The sequence below is a fragment of the Rhinoraja longicauda genome, chromosome 6 (assembly GCF_053455715.1).
Source record: "Rhinoraja longicauda isolate Sanriku21f chromosome 6, sRhiLon1.1, whole genome shotgun sequence".
NCBI classification, from domain to species: domain Eukaryota; kingdom Metazoa; phylum Chordata; class Chondrichthyes; order Rajiformes; family Arhynchobatidae; genus Rhinoraja; species Rhinoraja longicauda.
Genome location: NC_135958.1, coordinates 7738847 through 7764565, shown reverse-complemented (window position 1 = coordinate 7764565; position 25719 = coordinate 7738847). Strand labels below are relative to the sequence as shown.

Genomic DNA, 25719 nt, shown 5'->3' with positions numbered 1-25719 from the left:
CGGATCTCGACCCGAAACGTGGCCCATCCCATCTCTCCAGAGAAGCTGCCTGACCCGCTGAGTTACTCCAGTTTTTTGTGTCTATCTTCGGTTTAAACCAGCATCTGCAGTTCCTTGCTACACGATATATAAATGTGTGTGTATATATATATATAATATGTGTGCTTGTGCCTGGGTGTGTATATATATATATACACACAGGCACAAGCACACGCACACACTCACACGCACACACAAACACACATGCACACGCACACACACTCGCACGCACACACAAACGCACACATGCACACACAAACACACACACATGCACACACACAAACACTCACACGCACACACAAACACACACTCACACGCACACACAAACACACACACGCACACACAAACACACACACATGCATGCACACGCACACACAAACTAACTAACAATAATAGTGCAAAAAGCCAAAACCATTGCCCCTAATCCTATGTAGTTCGGAGCTTATTTGGAAGTTGTCATTATTAATGCAAAGAGTTTTGCAGCCAATTTGCTTGAAGTGATTTAAAGCTTTCACTTGCTGGAATTGTCAGGTGGTTTGTAGGTGACAGCAGTGTAATTTGTAGTATAATTAAAAAGCTTGTTCAAGCGGAATGTGCTTCAACACGGAGAAAACCATGTGTTCCATGGCGTTAATAAATCAAGAGCTGATTCGGTGCTGACTGTGCATTAACTCTGCTCCAGCTCAGGAAGGTTTTCCTCCACATCACCTTTGCAGATTGCTCTTGTAGATCTTGTAGTGTGCGGCACGGTGGCGCAGCGGTAGAGTTACTGCCTTACAGCGCTTACAGCACCAGAGACCCGGGTTCGATCCTGACTACGGGTGCCGTCTGTACGGAGTTTGCACGTTCTCCCCGTGACCTGTGTTTGGTTTTCCCCGAGATCTTCGGTTTCCTCCCACACTCCAAAGACGTACAGGTTTCTAGATTAATTGGCTTGATATATTGTAAGTGTAAATTATCTCTAGTGTGCGTGGGATAGTGTTAATGTGCTGGGATCGCTGGTCGGTGCAGACTCGGTGAGCCGAAGGGGCTGCTTCCGTGCTGTATCTAAAAAATTAAAATCGGCTTTCTTGCCATTTTGGCATTTTAGATTATTGTAGAAGTATCAAAGAAGAGATTCACATTGGATAGTTTCTTCCCAGTTTCTTCAGACAACTGAACTATCGTACCACAACGAGGGAGCTCCTGAACTACAATCCACCTCAATTGGAGACACATCTTTGATCGGACTTTGCTGGCTTTACCTTTCACTAAGCGTTATTCCCTTATTGTGTATCTGTACACTGCGAATGGCTCGATTATAATCATGTAAGAAAATAACTGCAGATGCTGGTACAAATCGAAGGTATTTATTCACAAAATGCTAGGGCGGCACAGTGGCGCAGCGGTAGCCTTGCTGCCTTACAGCGAATGCAGCGCCGGAGACTCAGGTTCGATCCTGACTACGGGTGCTGTACTGTAAGGAGTTTGTACGTTCTCCCCGTGACCTGCGTGGGTTTTCTCCGAGATCTTCGGTTTCCTCCCACACTCCAAAGACGTACAGGTATTTGACTGGGTTAATGTAAAATTGTTCATTGACTGGGTAAATGTAAAAATTGTCCCTAGTGTGTGTAGGATAGTGTTATTGTGCGGGGATCGCTGGGCGGCGCGGACTTGGTGGGCCGAAAAGGCCTGTTTCCGCGCAGTATCTGAAATATGAAAATAAATAAATATGACAAAATGCTGGAGTAACTCAGCAGGTCAGGCAGCACCTCAGGGGAGAAGGAATGGGTGACGTTTCGGGTCGAGACCCTTCTTCAGACTGAAGAAGTGTCTCGACCCGAAACATCACCCATTCCTTCTCCCCTGAGATGCTGCCTGACCTGCTGAGTTACTCCAGCATTTTGTGAATAAATACCTTCGATTATAATCATGTATTGTGTTTCCGCTGACTGGTTAGCACGCAACAAAAGCTTTTCACTGTACCTCAGTACATGTGACAATAAACTAAACTAAACTAAAACATATAGAACTGCAGATGCTGGTTTATACTGAAGATAAACACAAAGTGCTGGAGTAACTCAGTGGGTCAGGCAGCATCCTTGGAAAACATGGATAGACGATGTGATATGTTTTTCCAAACAAATGATTCCAATTGTATTGTTCATGGCGGCACGGTGGCGCAGCGGTAGAGTTGCTGCCTCACAGCGCCAGAGACCCGGGTTCGATCCCGACTACGGGTGCTGTCTGTACGGAGTTTGTACGTTCTCTCCATGACCTGCGTGGGCTTTCTCCGGGTGCTCCCGCACTCCTACAGGTTTGTAGGTTAATTGGCTTGTGGTATAAATGTAAATTGTGCCTAGTGTGTGTAGGATAGTGTTAATGTGCGGGGATCGCTGGGCGGTGTGGACTTGGTGTCTCTGCGCTGTGCCTCGAAAACTAAACGTAAACTAATGCCTGTGAGGTATTTGCAATGCTTCAGGCTAATTGCAGGGATTTGAAAACGGATGTTTATGTAGAAAAGAATAGCACTCGTAATGTAGCCCACATAACCTGCTCTAAGTAACAGCGTTCTGTGATAGATCTTAAATAGATATTTAGTTCTGATTGAGGGCAGGAATTAAGTTAGCAGCCTCCCACATGGAAGATTTGTTTTAATTACTTGCACACGTGTGGAGAGGATATTGCTTCCAGGACTGTGCGCTCTGCAGTCTCCAATCTGAAAACGTGGCAGAAGGGGGAACGTTTGAATCATTTTACAAAACCTGCTTCTTACATTCAACCAGTGAGCTTTTCTTTGGTGACGTTACGGCATACCGACACCTCTTTAAAAAGTTCAAGGCATTTTCGCTTGCTGGCAAGGTGATATGTATCCCTAGGCAGCACGGTGGCACGGCGGGTGGAGCTGCTGCCTCACAGTGCCAGAGTCCCGGGTTCGATCCTGACTGCGGGCGCTGACTGTGTGGAGTTTGCACGTTCTCCCTGGGACCTGCGTGGGTTTCCTCCGGGTGCTCCGGTTTCCTCCCACGTCCCAAAGACGTGCGGGTTTGTAGGTTAATTGGCCCCTCTGTAAATTACCCCCTAGTGGATGAGAAAGTGGGATAACGTAGAACTAGTGTGACTGCGTGACCGATGGTCGCCGTGGATTCGGTGGGCCCAAGGGCCTGTTTCTATGCTGCGTCTGAACTAAACATTATCAATCGTGCATTATCAATCAGTCTGAAGGAGGGTCTCGACCCGAAACGTCACCCATTCCTTCTCTCCTGAGATGCTGCCTGACCTGCTGAGTCACTCCAGCATTTTGTGAAATAAATACCTTCGATTTGTACCAGCATCTGCAGTTATTTTCTTACATTATCAATCGTGCATACTGGCACCATTTCGTCTACAAAGAAAGTACTGGACCCAAGCCATCTTTGCTCCTTTACACATAAGGTTTAGTCAACTTGTTTTAGAATTGATGTATGTTCCTGATCTTCTTGTCAAATCCAGATTTTCTCTTCATTTTCCCTTTCTGATTCTTGGCCATCTTTCCTCGTGTTGGTTACAGTTCCTCAGTTGAAAGCAGTCTCGCGTATCACAAATTACACCTCCCATCCCTAGGGGGCATCTTGGCCAGTATGGAGGCGTTGGGCCGAATGGCCTGTTTCCGCACTGTATGACTCAGTGACTATTTTCACCTTCACCAGCCCCACCATGAAAGTTCTTTGCACAAAACACTAAGTGTTGGAGTAACTCGGTGGGTTAAGCAGCCAATCTGGCTTCAAAATTCACGCAACTCTTCAATCCTGTCTTGCACCTTCTGTTTTTATCTCTGGCCTTTATTCCAAACGTCTGCCGATCAAAATCCCTCCTCACCTGTGTCCACCTATTACCTGCCACGCTTTGTCCTGCCTCTCCCCTTTTCCAGCTTCCACCCCCCCCCCCCCCCCCCACTCCTCTACAATCAGTCTGAAGAAGAGTCCCGACCTGAAACGTCACCCATCCATGTTCTGCAGGGTTGCTGCCTGACCAGTGGAGTTACTCCAGCACTTTGTGTCAATTTGTTTATCACAAATTCCTGGTGCATTGAGAATCTGAATTGTCACTACCAGGATGCTGAAGGGATCTTGGATCCCACTTTCACCCATAGAAAACCCAGGGGAATTATTTTGGTAGTTCTGTGTAGCGATGTGCAAAATGGTTATTGAAGGATTTCCCTGATTGTTCTTTCAACGGCTTGTGAATTGGCATCGAGAGACTTCCTCGCCCAATTTATTAGGCTGCCATCATCTATGGGGCGGCATTCACAGTTTTGTAGTTTATCGACCATCACCTAAAAATGTTGGCTTTTTAGTTCAGTTTAGCTTAGAGATACAGCGCAGAAACAGGCCCTTTGGCCCACCGGGTCCGCACCGACCAGCGATCCCCGCACATTAACACACGCACTAGGGACAATTTACAATTACACCAAGCCAATTAACCTTCAAACCTGTACATCTTTGGAGTGTGGGAGGAAACCGAAGATCTCGGAGAAAACCCACGCAGGTCACGGGGAGAACGTACAAACTCCGTACAGACAGCACCCGTGGTCAGGATCGAACCAGGGTCTCTGGCGCTGTGAGGCAGCAGCTCTACCCGCTGCGCCACCGTGCTGCCCAATAATAGATTTTTGCTTTGCTCGTGTAACTCTAATGCGATGTGGTCAGTGGTGATATCTACCTGCATGTACTTGGAATGAGGCAGCCATTTTACTTTGTAAAGAGTTTACCTAATCTGAGCACGTAGTTAAGATTCTTTTTAAAATTTACAATCTCTTTCAAAGTGGCCAACATTAAATTTATTTTAGATTTATTTTAGATTTAGAGATACAGCGCGGAAACAGGCTCTTCGGCCCACCGGGTCCGCGCCGCCCAGCGATCCCCGCAAATTAACACTATCCTACACCCTAGGGACAATTTTTACATTTGCCCAGCCAATTAACCTACAAACCTGTACGTCTTTGGAGTGTGGGAAGAAACCGAAGATCTCAGAGAAAACCCACGCAGGTCACGAGGAGAATGTACAAACTCCGTACAGACGGCGCCCGTAGTCAGGATCGAACCTGAGTCTCCGGCGCTGCATTCGCTGTAAGGCAGCAACTCTACCGCTGCGCCACCGTGCCGCCCATGGTGGCCCCCCCATTTAAGGTCCTTGGAGATGATGGTTCCAAGGAACTTAAATGACTCCACAGATGTGACTGTGGTGTTGTTGATGGTGAGTGGGGGGAGGGGAGGGGGAACTCTCCTAAAATCTACAATCAGTTCCACTGTCTTCAGAGCATTGAGCTCCAGGTTGTTGTGATGGCACCAGGATGCCAGCTGTAGGCAGATTCCTCCCCATCCTGGATCCAGTTCCACAGATTCACCGCACTCCGGCTAAAGAAACTAAAACATTAGTTTATACTATGCTCTAATGTGGGCGAGCTAACTTATAAGAGTATTAAAGTGTATTTGTCTCGTACGTTTGCAGGATATCACAAGTCTTCTGCACACTATCTATGAGGTGGTGGATACATCTGTGAACAACACCCCAAGTAGCAGTAAAACTCTACGGGTAAAGCTATCTGTGACACCTGATGCCAAGCACAAGAGAAAAGCCAATCAAACATGCCACGCCGGTAAGCGAGAGACCTTTATACCAACCGAAACCACGTCATGGCAAATGATGAGAAAACAGAAACACTCAATAGGTCAGGCAGCATCTGCGGAAAGAAGATTCGAGTTAACATTCCCGGTCAAAGATGCTTCTGACCTGCTGGGTTTTTCCAGCATAAACTGACTTTATTTCTAAGTCTGAAGAAGGATCTCGACCCGAAACGTCACCCATTCCTTCTCTCCTGAGATGCTGCCTGACCTGCTGAGTTACTCCAGCATTTTGTGAATAAATACCTTCAAATTATTTCTAAGATTTCTTTTTGGTGACCCTCGGAGTATCCTTGATCAGACTTTACTGCGTTCACCTTGCACTAAACGTTATTCTCTTATCATGTATCGCTGTAAATGGCTCGATTGTAATCATGTATTGTCTTTCCGCTGACTGGACTCGGTACACGTGACAATAAACTACACTGAACTGAACATAGAATCCAACATAGAATCATTTCAATCTGAAGAAGGGTCTCGACCCGAAACGTCATCCATTCCTTCTCTCCAGAGCAGGTGCCTGTCCCGCTGAGTTACTCCAGCATTTTAACCATCATCTCCAAGGACCTTACATCTTCAAAGTAAACCAGCAGCTGCGGTTCCTTGCTACACATAGAATCATACAGCATGGAAACAGGCCCTTCGGCCCAACACATCCGTGCTGACCAAGATGCCCCGACTAAGCTAGTCCCATTTGCCTGCATTTGGCCCAACATCTGAAGATTTTTTATTGATTTTCATCAGTTGTGAATGCTGCTAGAAATAATGGTCTCTCACTCACTTTAGGTAAAACAATTTAAAAAATCACTTTAGCCGGTCAGAACTTTATGATAATGGAGATTTTTTACATCTTAAATAGTCCTTCGTGTTCTGAGCTCAGTCAGATACTTATGCCTCTGATACAGTACAGAATCAACTTCAAGCTCCTCCTATTCACATACAAAGCCCTAAACGGGCTTGCCCCCCATATCAAAAATCTTCTAACCCACCACTCTATCTCCAGGTCCCTCAGGTCGGCCGACTTGGGGCTACTGACTATCCCGCGGTCTAGGCTTAAGCTCTGGGGTGACCGCGCTTTTGCGGTTGCAGCTCCTAGACTGTGGAACAGCATCCCTCTCCCCATCAGAACTGCCCCCTCCATCGACTCCTTTAAGTCCAGGCTCAAAACCTATTTCTACTCCCTAGTGTTTGAGGCCCTCTGAGGGGGCGCTGTGAACTGTTTATGTATGTGCTGTTATGTTTGTGTGCCATTGTATGTTCATTCTTAGTACCTGAACTGATATACAGCACTTTGGTCAACGTGGGTTGTTTTTAAATGTGATATACAAATAAAATTGACTTGACTTGACTTATGGAGTTAGGGGCAGCCATGGTGGTACAGCGGTAGAGTTGCTGCCTTACAGCGCTTTTAGCGCCAGAGACCTGGGTTCGATCCCGACCACGGGTGCTGCCTGTGCGGAGTTTGTACGTTCTCCCCGTGACCTGCGTGAGTTTTCTCCGAGTTCTTCGGTTTCCTCCCACACTCAAAAGACGTACAGGTTTGTCGGTTAATTGGCTGGGTATTAATGTAAATTGTACCTAGGGTGTGTAGGATAGTGTTAATGTGCGGGGATCGCTGGTCGGTGCGGACCTAGTGGACTGTGGGGTCTGTTTCCGTGCTGTATCTATAAACTAAACTAACTTAAACCGAAAATGTAAACGCTTGAATTTCTCCCCATTGTTTCGTTTAAGTTTATTTTAGAGATACAGAGTAGAAACTGGCCCTTGGGCCCACCCAGTCCACACTGACCAATGATCCCCGCACCCAGTTAACACTATCCTGCCTTTTTTTATCGAAGCCAATCAACCTACAAACCTGCGCATCTTTGGAGTGTGGGAGGAAACCGGAGCACCCGGAGAAAACCCACGCAGGTCACGAGGAGAACGTACCAACGCAACAAAAGTTTTTCACTGTACTTCGGTACATGTGACAATAAACTAGAACTGAACTGAACTCCATACAAACAGCACCCATAGTCAGGATCAAACCCGGGTCTCTGGCGCTGTAAGGCAGCAACTCTACCGCTGCGCCACCGTGCCACAAATATTGATATATATATATTTTTTAATTGTTTAATGAACCTAGGTAGAAGATTGGAAATAAATGTATACAATTGAATTAACATGTTGGGCAAGTTGGGCATGTTTCCACACTGTAAAACTCTAAGTTAACCGTCTAAGAAATCACAAGGACTTCTGATGGAGTAGAAAGGTGCTTTCTTCCTCTATGTGATTATAATAGGAATAATACCACAGTGTGTTAATGAAGAACAGTTTTCATGCACAATATGTAGGAGAAAAATGCTGAAAAGGAGAGCCTGTTGTACATTTTGTTATCCCGGGTATGAACAGTATACCCTTTCAGATGATTCAAATCAGACTAAAGTCTTTGAATTGCAGGGAAAGCTAAAGCTTGTGCCTATAGTGAACCCTTGATTACTTGCTGGAGTAGAGGCACAGATGGAATGCATCCAACTTAAAGGAAACAAGATTGGAAGTTAAGAGAATTTGCTGCTGATTTTTTTTTTCTCCTTTTGAAGCTCATTAAGACAAGAGGTACTGGAAAGATTGGGGAATAGTTTATGTTCCATTTTCTTGGAAGAAAATCAAGAAATCCGACCTCCAGATTTATAGATATATATCAATATAAGAGGAAACGCATTGGAGGCTTATTATAAAGGAATCCATTTAATTGCGTATCTTAATGAGTAACAACAACATCATCTTGTAGAAGTAACATTTCTCTGAAGGCTTAACTAAATTTGTTTAAAATATTCATATTTATGATGTTTACCTAAGATAGACACAAAAGGCTGGAGCAACTCAGCGGGTCAGACAGCATCTCTGGAGAGAAGGAATACTGTGGGTGGCGTTTCGGGTCGACACCTTTCTTCAGACCAGTCTGAAAAAGGGTCTCGACCCGAAACGCAACCTATTCGTTTTCTCTAGAGATGCTTACAGGGCGGCACGGTGGCGCAGCGGTAGGGTTGCTGCCTTACAGCACGTGGAGCGCAGGAGACCCGGGTTCGATCCCGATTACCGGTCCCGTTTGTACGGAGTTTGTACGTTCTCCCCCTGACCTGCGTGGGTTTTTTGCTCTGAGATCTTCGGTTTCCTCCCACACTCCAAAGACGTACAGGTATGTAAGTTAATCGGCTTGGCGTATGTGTAAACTGTCCCTAGTGTGTGTCGGGTAGCGTTAATGTGCGGGGATCGCTGGTCGGCGCGGACTGGGTGGAGTGAAGGGCCTGGTTCCGCACTGTATGTCTAAAAAAAAAATGCTGTCTGACCCGCAGAGTTACTCCAGCTTTTTGTGACGACCTTCGGTTTAAACCAACATCTGCAGTTCGTTCCCACATATGATATGAACAGTTCAGTTCCAGTTCAGTTTAGTTTATTGTCACGTGTACCGAGGTATAGTGAAAAGATTATTTGTTGCGTGCCAACCAGTCAGCAGAAAGACTGTACATGATTACCATCCATCCATTTACAGTGTACAGATACATGATAATTTCCATGGTGGGTGATGCATTGCAATGGTGCCGTGGGTCAGTGACCAGACTCTGCTTTACACCGTCCGGCACGGCCTGGAATAGGCCGCGGGATTTTCTCTGCCCGGCGGGGGCTTCAATGTCGGGAGCCACGACCGCCCCGACGTGGCAAGTTCAACAGCCTGACCGCGGGAGAAGACGGCAGGGGAAGAGAAAAGACATTGTGGCCTTCCATCACTGTGAGGAGGTGACTGGAGGAGACTCACTGTGATGGATGTTTCTTTTTGTTTTATGTTGGTTTATGATTGTGTGTGTTATTGCATTTTTTATTGCTTATTTTTATTGGTCTTATTGTTGCACTGTGGGTAATCTTTCATTTCACTGCACATTTATGCGTATGTGACAAATAAATTGACTATTGACTATTGACTTGATTAATGCCAGTGCTCACGGCTTTAGTTTGACATTGCCTCGCTTGTGCGAACCTGCTCAACTCAAGAGCTGAAAAACTAATATTCTCGGTTTTCTTGCCCGTCTTAGATGCTAGCAGTCCGTGGCAAAAGGCGGAGAGCAAAAGTGTGGAGGAGTCAAAAAACACGGAGAAGAAATCTCGCCCGCCTCTCCAGTAAGCAATGCAAAAGAGTTCAGTCATCAGTTTCCACATCTCGATGAATTTTATTTTAGCCTAAGAATTAGATTATATAATTGGAAAAATACTGTCAGGTGATTTCCAGATCAGAAATGTGTCTAATTATATCTTCATAAATCTCTCCGTCTTTCTCTACGTCTCCATCGCTCTGTCTCTTGCATCTCTCTCTCTCCCCATCTCTCTCTCTCTTCCCCATCTATCTCTCTCTGTCTGTCTGTCTGTCTGTCTGTCTGTCTGTCTGTCTGTCTGTCTGTCTGTCTGTCTGTCTGTCTGTCTGTCTGTCTGTCTGTCTGTCTGTCTGTCTGTCTGTCTGTCTCTGTCTATCTCTGTCTGTCTCTCTGTCTCTCTCTCTCTCTCTGTCTGTCTCTCTGTCTGTCTGTCTGTCTCTCTCTCTGTCTGTCTCTCTCTCTCTGTCTGTCTCCCTCGGTCTGTCTCTCCCTTTGTCTGTCTCTCTGTCTGTCTCTCTCTGTCTCTCTGTCTGTCTCTCTCTCTCTCTCTCTGTCTCTCTCCCTGGAGTAGCACATTTCCACTGGTGTGGACTAAATGCAGCATTTGTTCATCGTGGGACTGGGAGCAGTGCAAACACAGTGACTTGGTGTGACCCTTGGTGCCCACACTGTCAATGTGTTTCCACACACGTAACAGCAACGTATCGTGACGATATTGTTCTGAACGGCATTACTCTTGTCGTGGCGCGACGGTAGAGTTGCTGCTTTACAGCGAATGCAGCGCCGGAGACTCAGGTTCGATCCTGACTACGGGCGCTGTACTGTAAGGAATTTGTACGTTCTCCCCGTGACCTGCGTGGGTTTTCTCCGAGATCTTCGGTTTCCTCCCACACTCCAAAGACGTACAGGTATGTAGGTTAATTTGATGGATAAATGTAAAAAAATTGTCCCTAGTGTGTGTAGGATAGTGTTAATGTGCGGGGATCGCTGGGTGGCGCGGATTTGGTGGGCCGATAAGGCCTGTTTCCGCGCTGTATCTGAAATATGAAATATGAAATATGAAATAAATAATTGACCGGGTGTGTGTCCTGAACATCACAGTGTATGTGGGAGCTTCAGATACAACTTGCTGCAGCTGTGTTGTTGATTTTTGCAGCGTTGTGTCGCCCACGGTCGGTACATCACTAACCTCCTCTATTTCACAGACGCCACAACAGTGACCAGCATCCACAGCACAATACCTGTGATCAGTACTGTATGGATGACAACACAGAGAGGAGAAACCACTACCTTGACTTGGCTGGGATTGAAAACTACACCTCAAAATTTGGACCAGGTACGTAGCCACAGTTCAGTCCCTTGTTACTTTGCCTGCGATAGTGTTTTCCCTCTTTATGTTAGACAATAGACAATAGGTGCAGGAGGAGGCCATTCGGCCATTCGAACCAGCACCGCCATTCAATGTGATCATGGCTGATCATTCTCAATCAGTACCCCGTTCCTGCCTTCTCCCCATACACCCTGACTCCGCTATCCTTAAGAGCTCTATCTAGCTCTCTCTTGAATGCATTCAGAGAATTGGCATCCACTGCCTTCTGAGGCAGAGAATTCCACAGATTCACAACTCTCTGACTGAAAATGTTTTTCCTCATCTCAGTTCTAAATGGCCTACCCCTTATTCTTAAACTGTGGCCCCTTGTTCTGGACTCCCCCAACATTGGGAACATGTTTCCTGCCTCTAACGTGTCCAACCCCTTAATAATTTTATACGTTTCGATAAGATCTCCTCTCGTCCTTCTAAATTCCAGTGTATACAAGCCTAGTCGATCCAGTCTTTCAACATATGACAGTCCCGCCATTCCGGGAATTAACCTAGTAAACCTACGCTGCACGCCCTTCTAGTTTAGTTTTGTTAGAGTTTAGTTTAGTTTAGTTTAGTTTAGAACATAGAAAAATAGGTGCAGGAGACGGCCATTCGGCCCTTCGAGCCAGCACTGCCATTCAATATGATCATGGCTTGCCATCTAAAATCAATACCCTGTTCCTGCTTTCTCCCCATATCCCTCGATTCCTTTAGCCCCGAGAGCTAAATCTAACTCTCTTGAAAACACCCAGTGATTTGGCCTCCACTGCCTTCCGTGGCCGAGAATTCCACAGATTCACAACTCTCTGGGTGAAAAAGTTTTTCCTCATCTCAGTCCTAAATGGCCTAACCCCTTATTCTTAAACTGTGACCCCTGGTTCTGGACTCCCCCAACATGGGGAACATTTTTCCTGCATCGAGCCTGTCCAACCCTTTAAGAGTTTAGTATAGTTTAGTTTAGATAGACAGCATGGAAACAGGCCTTTCGGCCTGCCGAGTCCGTGCCGACCAACGCTCAACCATACACCAGTTCTATCTTAGGCACTAGGGACAATTTACAGAAGCCAATTAATCTACAGACCCGCCACCTTTGGAGTGTGGCCTCCTGCGGTCAGCGCTAGATCTCCGTGCCACGGGGCACCGGCCACAATCGGCATCGCCATCCTCTCTACCCGCCACGCCGCCATGCCACCCTCGGTTCAATACCAGCGATATATCAAGTCTGAAGAAGGGTCCCGACCCCATAATGTCACTCATCCCTTTTTCTCCAGAGATGCTGCCTGATCCGCTGAGTTACTCCAGCACTTTGATAGATACCTTCGGTGTAAACCAGCATGTGCTGTTCCTTTTTATTTCATTCGTACTCAGCACACCGTCCCGGAATATGCACCTGGGTATTGGTGTGATGAATATCGTTTCACAGAGTGATACCGCGTGGAAACAGGCCCTTCTGCCCAACTTGCCCACACCGGCCAACATGTCCCAGCCACACTAGTCCCACCTGCTGACGTTTGGTCCATATCCCTCCAAACCTGTCCTATCCATGTACCTGTCTAACTGTTCCTTAAATGTTGGGATAGTCCCAGCCTCCACTACCTCCTCTGGCAGCTCGTTCCGTACACCCACCACCCTCTGTGTGAAAAAGTTACCCCTGAGATTCCTATTAAATCTTTTCCCCTTCACCTTGAACCTATGAACCTAGATGCCCCTACTCTGGGCAAGAGATTCTGTGCACCCACCAGATCTATTCCTCTCATGATCTTATACACCTCTATAAGATCACCCCTCATCCACCTGCGCTCTAAGGAATAGAGTTTCAGCCTACTCAACACTCTCCCAACAGTTCACACCCTCGAGTCCTGGCAACATCCTCGTAAATCTTCTCCGTACCCTTCCCATTCAGCTCAGTTTAGTTTATTGTCACGTGTGCCGAGCGAGGCACAGTGAAAAGCTTTTGTCGCACACCAACTAGCTTGGCAACATCAACGTTAGTTGTCTGAAGAAGACGAAGCATAGGCAATAGGTGCAGGAGGAGGCCATTCGGCCCTTCGAGCCAGCACCCCGCCATTCAATGTGATCATGGCTGATCATTCTCAATCAGTACCCCGTTCCTGCCTTCTCCCCATACCCCCTGACTCCACTATCCTTAAGAGCTCTATCTCGCTGTCACCTGTTCCTCTTCTCCAGAGACGCCACCTGTCCCGCTGAGCGACTCCAGCATTTTGTGCCTATACTTGCCGACTGACGCACGCTTCTGTCTCACAGGTTCAGTCCCCGCGGCTTCGAGGAAGGAGAACCAGGCGAAGGTTTTGCAGCAAGCCAGGTCGCGCTCCCATGAGCCGGAGGCAGCGCACGCCCACCACAGGAGATCGCAACCCATCGACCCCCGGCACAGCCACCTCAGCCACCCCGCGTACCACAGGGCGGTGGAACTGCAGCAGCGACTGCGCAGCCAGGACTACGCCAGGCACCCCGTGAAATCCCCCAAAGCCCCTGGTAAAGACGCCACAGCGTCGGGAGCGGCCGGGAAGGTTGGAAGGAGCAAATCCTTGCAGGGTCCCTGCGCGCCGACGGCCTCTACCCCCGTGGCGGCGGCGGCGGCAGGCCCGGGTATTCACTGCCTACCCGCCCAGCTGGCCCACCCGCACCACCCGCCTCCGGCCCACAAGAGGCAGCACAGGCAGAGGGCCAGGGCCGAGGCCCACCCGGCCTACAAGACCTTCCAGCCCTCGTCGCGGGTAGTGGAGCAGGAACACGTGAAGGATCTGCCCTCCCTCCTGCTGTACGAGGGGCACGTCGGCCGCATCATCCAGAGGCACGAGCACCACCATCACCACGAACACCACCACCACTACCATCACTTCTACCAGACATGAGCGGGGCCCACAACCACAGCCTCCAATCCTGAAAGACTGCCTTGTTGTGACCACTAGACAGTATTGTTAACCATAATTATAAGATGAGCAGATCGTAACTTTTGACCCGTGAAATCTAATGATGTCGAAGTGAAACTAAAAGACTTAAGAACAGCTGACTACCTCCAGTTTTAATTCAGATTCTATTTTCTTTGGCCTGTTAAATGAGTCACGAGGGGTTTTACTGTTCTGAACACTTGTAACCTTTTTGTGTTGTCCAGAATCTCTGTGATTTATTAACTGTATTAAGATTCACGTTAGCCACACATAGAAACATAGAAAATAGGTGCAGGAGTAGGCCATTCAACCCTTCGAGCCTGCACCGCCATTCAATATGATCATGGCTGATCATCCAGCTCAGTAACCTGTACCTGCCTTCTCTCCATACCCCCTGATCCCTTTAGCCACAAGGGCCACATCTAACTCCCTCTTAAATATAGCCAATGAACTGGCCTCAACTACCTTCTGTGGCAGAGAATTCCACAGATTCACCACTCTCTGTGTGAAGAAATGTTTTCTCATCTCGGTCCTAAAAGACTTCCCCCTTATCCTTAAGCTGTGACCCCTGGTTCTGGACTTCCCCAACATCGGGAACAATCTTCCCGCATCTAGCCTCTCCAACACTTGCCAATTCTTCAGTTAGTGTAAGACTAAATTGTTCTTTTTTTTTTGTTGCGGACTTAAATCCTTTTGTTTCAACCTTTTTGAAATGTGAGAGTTCCTGGAAGAAAGGAATTAAGGCGTGGATGGTCATTGTGGGACATTAGTGCCGTTATCAGTGTCTGAGTTTATTTGTGCAGGAAGGAACTGCAGATGCTGGTTTACACCGAAGACAGACACAAAAAGGCCGGAGTAACTCAGCGGGACAGGCGGCATCTCTGGAGAGGAATGGGGGACGTTTCGGGTCAAGACCCTTCTTCAGTCTCGACCCAAAACATCGCCCTTTCCATCTATCCTGAGATGCTGCCTGTCCTGCTGAGTTACTCCAGCTTTCTGTGTCTATCTTCTGAGTTTATTTGTTGTTTAAGTTAGGCAACGTCTGAAAAATTATCGATTTGAATGTTTTTGAACTGAACTTGGGTTTTATTTCTTTTGGGTACTCAAAGCAGTGTTGTATCTCCCCCAGGTTAACTTCTTTCTAACTACATACTTGCATTGAGTGAATTGACTAACCTATACCGAGGATATAAGTTCCAGCTTCCTACATCAGTAAGTTTATTTGATCAGATCAGAGGTTTATACGTGCATAAGTTCAAGGAGCAGAATTAGGCCATTCGGCCCATCAAGTCTACTCCGCCATTCAATCATGGCTGATCTATCTCTCCCTTCTAACCCCATTCTCCCGCCTTCTCCCCATATCCCCTGACACCCGTACTAATCAAGAATCTATCAGTCTCCGCCTTAAAAATATCCACTGACTTGGCCTCCCACAGCCGTCTGTGGCAAAGAATTCCACAGATTCACCACCCTCTGACTCAAGAAATTCCTCCTCACCTCCTTTCTAAAGGTACGTCCTTTTATTTCTGAGGCTGTGCCCTTTGGCCCTAACCTCTCCCACTAGTGGAAACATCCTCTTCACATCTGCTTGATCCAGGCCTTTCACTATTCATTTAGCAAAAAGTATTTTGTGGTATCACTCCTGTGTGACAACGTGCACAGTGCAAACTATAATGACTTGTGTGCCTACGCAAGTGAACCTGAATATCGTTCCCAGATTTGGCAATCCAGTACCGTCGACTGGGCAAACCGTGGGAAGCCATTGTGTGGTAGACCTTGTATAATGTGACAGAGTGGCGCAGCAGTAGGACAGCCACCCCCCTCGACACATTGAGAGGTTGGCAAGTCTATAATCTATCTCAGGTGCATTTTCTCTTAAACTGTGGTTTGAATATTTTTTTGTTTTGGAAAGACTTTGTCAGTTCTGTTGACTGAACTGAAGTAGGGGCTTCTCAGTGAAGGAAGGGGCGTGACATAGAGTATGCTGTTACTCTTTTTGAAGTTGGTCTCTGTATAAAAGTTACGAAATGGCGTCTGAGGGGGCAAGATGCCTTACTCCACGACGGAGACATCCTAGATTGTGTGTGAGTTGGATGTGATGAGTTTATTGCACAAATGTAAGGAGGTCCTGTTTATTCTATGGACCATATTTTGAGCTCTGTTATGAAGGAATTCTGAAACACCACTTTGATGCTGATGAGGATGAACTGTTCAAGCCCTTTCACTCAGCAATAACGATATCACTGCAAAAAAAGTCACCTTGACTCTTAAGAAGTTAATACATTTTAGCTGTTACCGTATAGAAAACCGGGGGGAATAAACCCCCCACCCCCCCCCCCCCCCCCCCCCAGATTTGGCTTTTTATCTCAGTGACGTTTCTGCTGATTTTGCTCATGGTTTTGCCTTGAAATTGTAACATTGTTAACTCTCGAACTGCAAATGGCACGGTGGCGCAGCTGGTAGAACTGCTGCTTCACGCCGCCAGAGACCCAGGTTCGATCCTGACTTCGGCTGCTGCCTGTGCGGAGTTTGCACGTTCTCCCTGTGACCTCGTGGGTGCTCCGGTTCCCCCCCAAATCCCAAAGACGTGTGGGTTTGAAGGTTAAGTGGCTCGGTATAAATGTAAAATCGCTCCTGGCATGTGGGGAGTGGATGGGAAAGTGGGATAACATAGAACTAGTGTGATCGATGGTCGGCGAGGACCTGGTGGGCTGAAGGACCTGTTTCCGTGCTGTATCCCTAAACTAAACATTGGTTGCAGTAATTAGCCCATTGATTTTAAATCACGTAGTAGACTTCTACTGCAGGGAGATCATGTGTATTTCTAGTTGTAATATTATCATGGAGAGCTCTCTTTGTTGCTAAATCTTCAGAGAAATATAAAAACAGTGGAGAATAGCACGTAATGAAGTCCGTGTTACCCAATGCTTCAAAGTAATCAAGTGCTCCATTGCTGTATGAATTGGACTCTATTTCACAGCTGCGAAAGCCATCTTGGCAGGAATAGGGGACAATGTTTTGGACAGTCACATCGTTGCTCAAGGACCAGAGGAGAAAATGGTTTAAGATTGTGCCGTTCCTGCTCACAGCATCAATCTTGAAGAAAAGGATTTTTTTTTAAAAGACGTTTTCAGGATACTTTTGAAATTTATGAAGAAATTAAGAGGCCAGGAAACTGTGTTCCATTGATTTGGGCTTGGACAGAGTTGAACCTTGTTGGGTATGTTCACAATGCTGCTTGTTTCCACCCTCGAGCCCCTCGAAATACACTTTGAGTATTTATGGAATATATATATATGAACTGAAAAATCCCACGTCTACTCAGCATGTTAGCTCCATGTGTCCCAGTGTTTTAATTATTAGTAATCCTGTGTTATCAAAGTTTGATACACTCACGACTCCATCGTTAATATATCTTACGCATTTGTGTACATTCCCAATGTATATCATGTTTTCTGATCGCCATGTATAAGAACAGTATTTAAATTTAAATTTGTATTTACATATTGTACCATTCAGATGTAAGTCTACTTATTTTACACAGTTCATTATGTTCCCTTCTGAAAGCACGTTTTTTTTTCCCCTGCAATATCCTTAATTGAATATATCTTCCGGTCTTTTGTATAGTATATATAGATGGTTTTGACTAAATGCTTTATTTATTTAATCGTAAACTTGTACCAACAGAAAACCCCTTTTCATTAAAGGTAAACTAGTCAATTATATTAAAAGGAGCCTGTGTCCGTGAGATTAATTGTTTTACAAAACGGTACAATTAATTGTTTTACAGCAATGGTTTAAATGGTGCATTTTTTGTCACGTTCATTTTTGGTCACGTTAATTTGCAACTGCACAGTGAAATTCTTTTCACACATATTTACTCACCCGGGTGTAATGCTGAGGCTCGATAAGGCGCTGGTCAGGCCGCACTTGGGAGCATTGTGAGCAACGTTGGGCCCCATATCTGAGGAAGGATGTGCTGGCTCTGGAGAGGAGGTTTACAAGAACGATCCCAGGAATCAGTAGGTTAACCTATGATGAGCGTCTGACGGAACTGGGCCTGTACTCGCTGGAGTTTAGAAGAATGAGGGGGTGACCTCATTGAAACATACAGAATAGTGAAAGGCTTGGACAGAGTGGATGTGGAGAGGATGTTTCCACAAATGGGAGAGTCTCAGACTAGAGGTCATAGCTTCAGAATTAAAGGACATCCCTCTAGGAAGGAGATGAGGAGGAGTTTCTTTAGTCAGAGGGTGGTGAATCCGTGGAATTAATTGCCACAGAAGGCTTTGGAGGCCATGCCAATGGATATTTTTAAGGCAGAGATAGATAGATTCTTGATCAGCACGGGGGTTATGGGGAGAAGGCAGGAGAATGGGGTGAGGAGGGAGAGGTGGATCAGCCATGATTGATGGTGGAGTAGACTTGATGGGCCGAATGGCCTAATTCTACTCCTATTTCTTATGACCTTGTGACATAGTGCTGGAGGAACTTCTCCCCATAACCCCTGACACCTGACTTTTGGTGGTCTTCAAGGAAAATGACTGGATGGTTTATTGAGACTGAGTCAAGAGTGTTTTAGTGTCATGTGTCCCAGATAGAACAATAACATTCTGACTTGCAGCAGCACAACAGAATATGAAAGCAAAAGAAAAAAAAAATTACGTCAATGTTTTTGCCTGAGGTAAACTCCCTGGGTTTATCAAAATTCCTTTGGTGAATTGCTTTCTTCATGCATTGGTAAGAACTGGGTTTTACAAGAAAATAAATGACAGTGCATTTTGCAGACCTATTCCATGTTATTGGTAGTATATTCAATTAAAACAGTCGGGGTAGACGTTGGTTTATTTTATTTGCTTACGTTGCAGCCCTCTCAGAAACTATCAAATAATAATAAAACGAATAAATTATTGAAGTAGAATCTAACTTACTCAACTACTGTGAAGATGGGTGCACAAAGTGCTGGAGGAAAGCAGTGGGACCAATACTTTCGCAAAACCAGATGAGATTAAATGATAGACACAAAATGCTGGAGTAACTTAGTGATGGGACAGGCAGCATCTCACGGAGAGAAGGAATGGGTGACGTTTCAGGTTGAGTCTCTTCTTCAGACTGAGAGTCAGGGGAGAGGGAGACACAGAGATAAGGAGGGGTAAGGTGTGAAAACGAGACATCAAAAGAGATGTGGTGGCTCTGGAGATTGCTTGTCGCGTACCAAAATTCCACGGATTCCAGAAATGTAGCAAATGTATCCGAACCATTTAAGAAAGGGTGGAGAGAGAAAGTAGAAACCACTGTTAAAACATCCTGACAGAACAAGTTGGGGGAAATGGTGGAATCTATTATTAAAGAAATGGTTGCAGGGCATCAAAAAATAGCAAAAGGATCTATCGAGATTCAACATGGATTAATGATTGTACCAAGCAAGTCATGAGTGTTTAATTGTCATATGTACCGACACTAGGTTCGCCAACTTCCTCACTCCCAAATACGGGACAAGGTGACATCGCCGCCCGCGCCCCACGTGACCTTCCCAGCCAGCGGAAACGTGCTCCCGCTCCACCAATGGCGGCCAACCGGGTCGGGAGCCGGGTTGCTACGTGACCTCCGTTAGGCGAACACACTCGGCCCCGTTCCACGAACACACTCCATTAGCCTACTACAGCGCACGGGCCTACAGCGCCCCCCCAGGCCCATTACAGGACGAGGGCGGTCCCGTACGGGACAAACAAATTTAGCCCAAAATACAGGATGTCCCGGCTAATCCATCCGACACAGGATGTATCAGATTGTCCTGGCAACCCCAACCGACACAGAACAATGAAATTCTCGGACTCGGTGGGCCGAAGGGCTATTTCCATGCTGTATCTCTAAGGTTCTAGTTTCCGGCCAACGATCGCCCCACACACCAGCAGTACCCTACACACAAGAGACAATTTATCATTTTACTGAAGCCATTTAACCTACACACTTGTACGTCTTTGGAGTGTGGGAGGAAACCGGAGCACCCGGATAAAACCCACGCGGTCACGGGGAGAAGGTACAAACTCCGTGCAGACAAGACAGGATCTGACCCGGGTTTCTGGCGCTGTAAGACAGCAACTCTACCGCTGCGCCACCGTGCCGCTCCCAAAGTCTAAAGCCAGCTGGTCTGTTTCCTCTGCATATCCTGTTTCAGTGCTGTTTGATTACAGTCTTGTATTAAGACAATAAGCATGTCACGCAAACAGTTCCAATGAACAATCATCTGAAGGCGGATTTTGCAAACAGTGTTTGCAACAGGGATGAAAGGTTTTTCATTTTGTCTGCTCCATCAGAACAGTGTACAACGCACTGAGGCCCTTTGAGAGTTGCAATCTGTCTGCAAAAGACGTGGCCTTAAAACGGAACACCACAAACTGGAAGGATTGTATTAACAACTAGACCAAGTGGACCCGTTGGACCCAAACCTCTCCTGCATTGGTGCAGCACCCCCTCCCTCCCCTCCCCTTCCCACTTCCCCTTCCCCCTCTCCATCCCCCTCAACCCCCCCTTATCCACCCTCTTCCCCCCTTCCCCCTTCCTCCCTCCCCCCCCCCCCCCCACCTCCCTCCCTAGGAGATAGATTTAAACTTTAAAATGTGAATAACTTAAAAAATATAACACCGATTTCAATAGGCTACTTGCTTTACCATTAAAGTGAGGACGGTGAGTAAGGTGGGCCTAAAATCGTCGCGCTATCGTGTACCGTTTTGGCCGTAGTTCGATCTCAAATAAACAAACAAACGAGAGTTCTAGTATATAGATGACTGAAAGACTTGTAACATGGATCTACTGCTTCATTTCCAGAGATAAGGAAAGGCTAATCAAATTTCTTCACTTCTTCCTCCTGCAAAGTTCTCATTCTGTGCAACGAGTCTGTTTGTCAAGTGTTAAAACAAGCCTTTTGCTGATCAACCTCTCTGTTAGATATTATAAAAGAATTACAGCGCCTTATTGCCTAAAACTCATAATTGAGATTTTTTCCGTTGCAGTTTTAGTTCACGTGCCACGTGTACCGAGGTACAGTGAAAAGCTTTTGTTGCGTGCTAACCAGTCAGCGGAAAGACACTACATGATTACAATCGAGCCATTCACAGTGTACAGATGCAGGATAAGGGAATAACATTCAGTGCAAGAATTGAATGGTATCAAGGAAAGTCACAAAGTTAGGCACAAAGTGCTGGAGTAGCTCAGCGAGACAGGCAGCATCTCTGGAGAGAATAGAGGTAACGTTTTGGATTAGGACCCTTCATGGGTTCTAGGAGCAGAATCGGGCCATTCGGCCCATCAAGTCCACTTCGCCATTCAGTCATGGCCGATATTTGTGCCCTCTCAGCCCCATTCTCCTGCCTTCTCCCCATAACCCCTGACACCCAAACTAATCAAGAATCTGGCAATCTCCGCCTTAAAAATACCTAATGACTTGACCACTACCGTCTGTGGCAATGAATTCCACAGATTCATCACCCTCTGACTACAGAAATTCCTCCTCATCTCCTTACTATAGGAACATCCTTTAATTCTGAGGCAATGCCCTCTGGTCCTAGACTCTCCCACTAGTGGAAACATCCTCTCCACATCCACTCTATCCAAGCCTTCTTCAGACGCAAAGTTCTGGAGTTTGTGCGTTCTCCCTGAGACTGCATGGGTTTTCCCCGGTTGCTCCGGTTTCCTCCCACATAAGGTCATAAGTGATAGGATTAGAATTAGGCCATCCGGCCCATCAAGACTACTCCACTGTTCAATCATGGCTGATCTATCTCTTTTCTTAATTAGTACGGGTGTCAGGGGTTATGGGGAGAAGGCAGGAGAATGAGGTTAGGAGGGAGAGATAGATCAGCCACGATTGAATGGCGGAGTGGATTTGATGGGCCGAATGGCCTAGTTCTACTCCTATACCTTATGACATGTCCTTATGACCCTCCTAACCCCATTCCCCTGCCTCCTCCTCATAACCTCTGACACTTGTACTAATCAAACATTCCAAAGACATATAGGTTTGTCGGTGGACACAGAAAGCCGCAGTAACTCAGCGGGTCAGGCAGCATCTCTGGAGAACACGAATAGGTGACGTTTCACAGAGTGCTGGAGTAACTCAGCGGGTCAGGCAGCATCTCTGGAGAACATGGATAGGCGATGTTTCACCTAGTGCTGGAGTAACTCAGCGGGTCAGGCAGCATCTCTGGAGAACATGGATGGGTGACGTTCGGGATCGGGCTTGATTCCGTGGAGGAGTGCTTTGATTTCACTTGCGGCCCTTGGCGATGTCGACGGGCTGCTGCCAAGGCAGATGTGAGAGGGCTTGGCTGCGGCCACTGTTCTGGGTTGTGAGGGATGGATTTCCTGCCAGGACTCTCGCGTCTCATCTCCTGCCAGTGACCGCAGCTGGAAAATTACATACTTGAAGTTTGTGTTAAAAGTGAATCAACTCCGCCAGTCATTTAGTCAAACAGACACGATATCTAGGTCACTCTAAGATGGTGCCCGAGCCAGGCGACTCTTTCTGTGCCTGTCCCAGCGTGTATCTGCGATCATTCATTGCAATCACTCCACTCTTTTAAATCTCACTTCAGTCTAGTTTATTGTCACTTGTACCGAGGTACAGTGAAATGGGCAGGAAGGAACTGCAGACGCTGGTTTAAACCGAAGATAGACACAAAAAGCTGGAGTAACTCAGCGGGACAGGCAGCATCTCTGGAGAGAAGGAATGGATGACGTTTCGAGTTGAGACCTTGGATCTGAAGAAGAGTTTCAACCTGAAACGTTACCCATTCCTTCTCTCCAGAGATGCTGCCTGACCCGCTGAGTTACCCCAGCTTTTTTGTGTCCAACTGAGGTGCAGTGAAAAGCTTTTGTTTGAACGCTAACCAGTCAGTAGCAAGATAATACCTCGTAATCATAATCATGCTTTGTTAGCCAAGTATGATTTGCCACATATGAGGAATTTGATTTGCCACGCAGTCATACCAATGAAAAGCAGCAGGACACACAAAATACATTTTAACATGAACATCCACCACAGTGACTCCTCCACATTCCTCACTGTGATGGAAGGCAAAAAAAAAGTTTAATCTCTTCCCTTCTTTGCCCTCCTGTGATCGGGTGCCTTGAGCCTTCCGTTGGCGGGTCGATCTTGGCTCCCATAGCCGGCGGTCGGGCCCTCCGTGTCGAGGCGATCAAGCTCCCACATCGGGGGGATCTCAGCTCCCCGCGCCGGGTGATCGGAACCCGGGTCATGATTACCATCGAGCCATTTGCAGTGTACAGATACATGATAAGGGAATAACTTTCAGTGCAAGGTAAAGCCAGCAAAGTCCCAATCAAGGATAGTCTGAGGGTCACCAAAGAGTAGTTCAGGACTGCTCTCTAGTTGGTGATAGGATGGTTCAGTTGCCTGATAACAGACAACAGAAGAAACCATCCCTGAATCTGGAGGTGTGCGTTTTCACACTTCTGCACCCTTTGCCTGATGGGAGAGGGGAGACGAGGGAGTGGCCAGGGTGTGTTTACTAAACGTTATTCCCTTTATCATGCATCTGTACACTCGATTGTAATCGTGTATCATTACGCTGACTGGATGGCACTCCACAAAAAAGCTTTTCACTGTACCTCGGTACACGTGACAATAAATAAACTGAACTAAACTAGTTCTTCCAGCACTTTGTGTTTACTCTAATCAGATTATTAGGAGACTCACTGTGATGGATGTTTCTTTTTTTTCCTTTTTTTTTGTGTTGGTTGGGGTTGTGTAATTTGCTTATTTTATTGCTCTTATTGTTGGGCTGTGGGTGACGAAATCTCGTCCAAAAAACTTGTTTTTTTGGATGACAAATAAAGATATCCTGAATTGTTGTTCTCCTTCCATAACCATCAAACCACAAGATTTAAACCTTAATGTGAAACTCTTTTATTTTGATGCAGGTTCGTGGAAATAATGACACGAGCTGAATAACTGTGTTTAATGTAGTTTACTTTAGTGATACGGTGCAGAAACAGGCCCTTCGGCCCACCGAGTCCGCACCGACCAGCGATCCCCGCACATTAACACTGTCCGACACACACTAGGGACAATTTTTACATTCATGCCAAGCCAATTATCCTACAAACCTGTACGCCTTTGGAGTGTGGGAGGAAACCCAAGATCTCGGAGAAAACCCACGCAGGTCACGGGGAAAACGTGCAAACTCCGTACAGACAGCACCCGTAGTCAGGATCGAACCCAGGTTTCGGGCTCTGTAAGCGTTGTAAGGCAGCAACTCTACCGCTGTGCCACTGTGGTTAGCAGAGAGTATAAAATTAACCATTCCTTAATAGTTCTGAAAGTATAAAACAAAATTAACTATTCCTTAATAGTTCTGAAAGTATAAAATAAAATTAACTATTCCTTCAGGGAAGTTTAAGTCAATGTTTAAAATGGCAACTGATTAATTAAAAGACGTTTATTAATGGTATTTTAAAACTCCTTAGAGCTAATTACAGTTACTTAAAAATAGTGCAAATAGTCGCCTGGGTTGGGTATCATCTTGGAAGATTTCTTGGATAACATGATTTCTGCATCTACCCTCGTTGTAACAAATCTAACAAACTTAAATGTAGTAATCAGCCAGGTGCTAGAAATTTAAAATGAAGTTAGAAAATGTTGGCCAACAAAAATACAGGTTATTTCTAAAGGAGATAGACACAAGGAACTGCAGATGCTGGTTTACGGGGAAATAACCACACAAAGTGCTGGAGTAACACAGCAGGGACAAGCAGAATCTCCGGAGGATTGTGGATAGGTGGCGTTTTGGGTCAGGACTCTTCTTCAAACACTGTGTGGCCTGCTTCATTGTCAGAGTGAGCGCAAATTGGAGGCACAGCTCCTCATATTTCGCTTGGGCAGTTTACACCCCAGCGGTATGAACATTGTAGGGGAAGGAACTGCAGATGCTGGTTTACACCAATGATAGGCACAAAATGCTGGAGAAACTCAGCGGGCCAGGCAACATCTCTGGTGAGAAGGAATGGGCGATGTTTTGGTTCGAGACCCTTCTTCAGACCGAGAGTCAGGGGTGAAAGAGACACAGAGATATGGAAGTGTAAGGTGTGATAATGAGACATCAAAGGGGTTGGAGATCAAGGAAAATGTAGAACAGATCATTGCTTGTTAGGGGAAGGTGACAACGAAACATACAAAGATAAAATTTAATCAGGACAGTCAGACTGGTCAGAAAAGTAAGGTGGGGAGGGATGGAGATAGAGGGAAAGCAAGGGTTACTTGAAGTTAGAGAAGTCAATATTCATACCACTGGGGTGTAAGCTGCCCAAGTGAAATATGGGGTGCTGTTTCTCCAATTTGCACTGGGCCTCACTCTGCGGAAGCCAACTGTCCCATATTAGCCGGGACATCCCGTATATTGGGCTAAATTGGTTTGTCCCGTAAGGGACTGCTCTGAACCGTATTAGGCCTGGGAGGCGTTGTAGGCCTGGATACTGTAGGCTCGGACACTGTAGGCCCGGAAACTGTAGGCCCGAGACAGTGTAGGACTGGGCTGTGTGGGCCCGGGGGCCGCTGTGGGCCCTGACAGTGTAGGCCCAGAGGCCCTGGCGCCGCCAAAGGGAGGTTGCGTAGCAAC

General features: G+C 46.5%; 1 protein-coding gene across 3 annotated transcripts in view; it reads left to right on the top strand.

Annotated features, from left to right (window-relative positions):
- The window catches only part of nkd1 (NKD inhibitor of WNT signaling pathway 1), a 97726-nt gene extending 82752 nt beyond the window's left edge, over window positions 1-14974 (top strand). For all 3 annotated transcript variants that reach the window (XM_078400402.1, XM_078400401.1, XM_078400400.1), the window contains 4 exons: window positions 5509-5656; window positions 9752-9836; window positions 11014-11144; window positions 13437-14974. In XM_078400402.1, coding sequence (XP_078256528.1) covers window positions 5509-5656; window positions 9752-9836; window positions 11014-11144; window positions 13437-14047 — 975 coding nt within the window. In that variant the 3' untranslated portion in view covers window positions 14048-14974. The remainder of the gene's footprint in view (window positions 1-5508; window positions 5657-9751; window positions 9837-11013; window positions 11145-13436) is intronic.
- Window positions 14975-25719: the final 10745 nt, after the last annotated feature.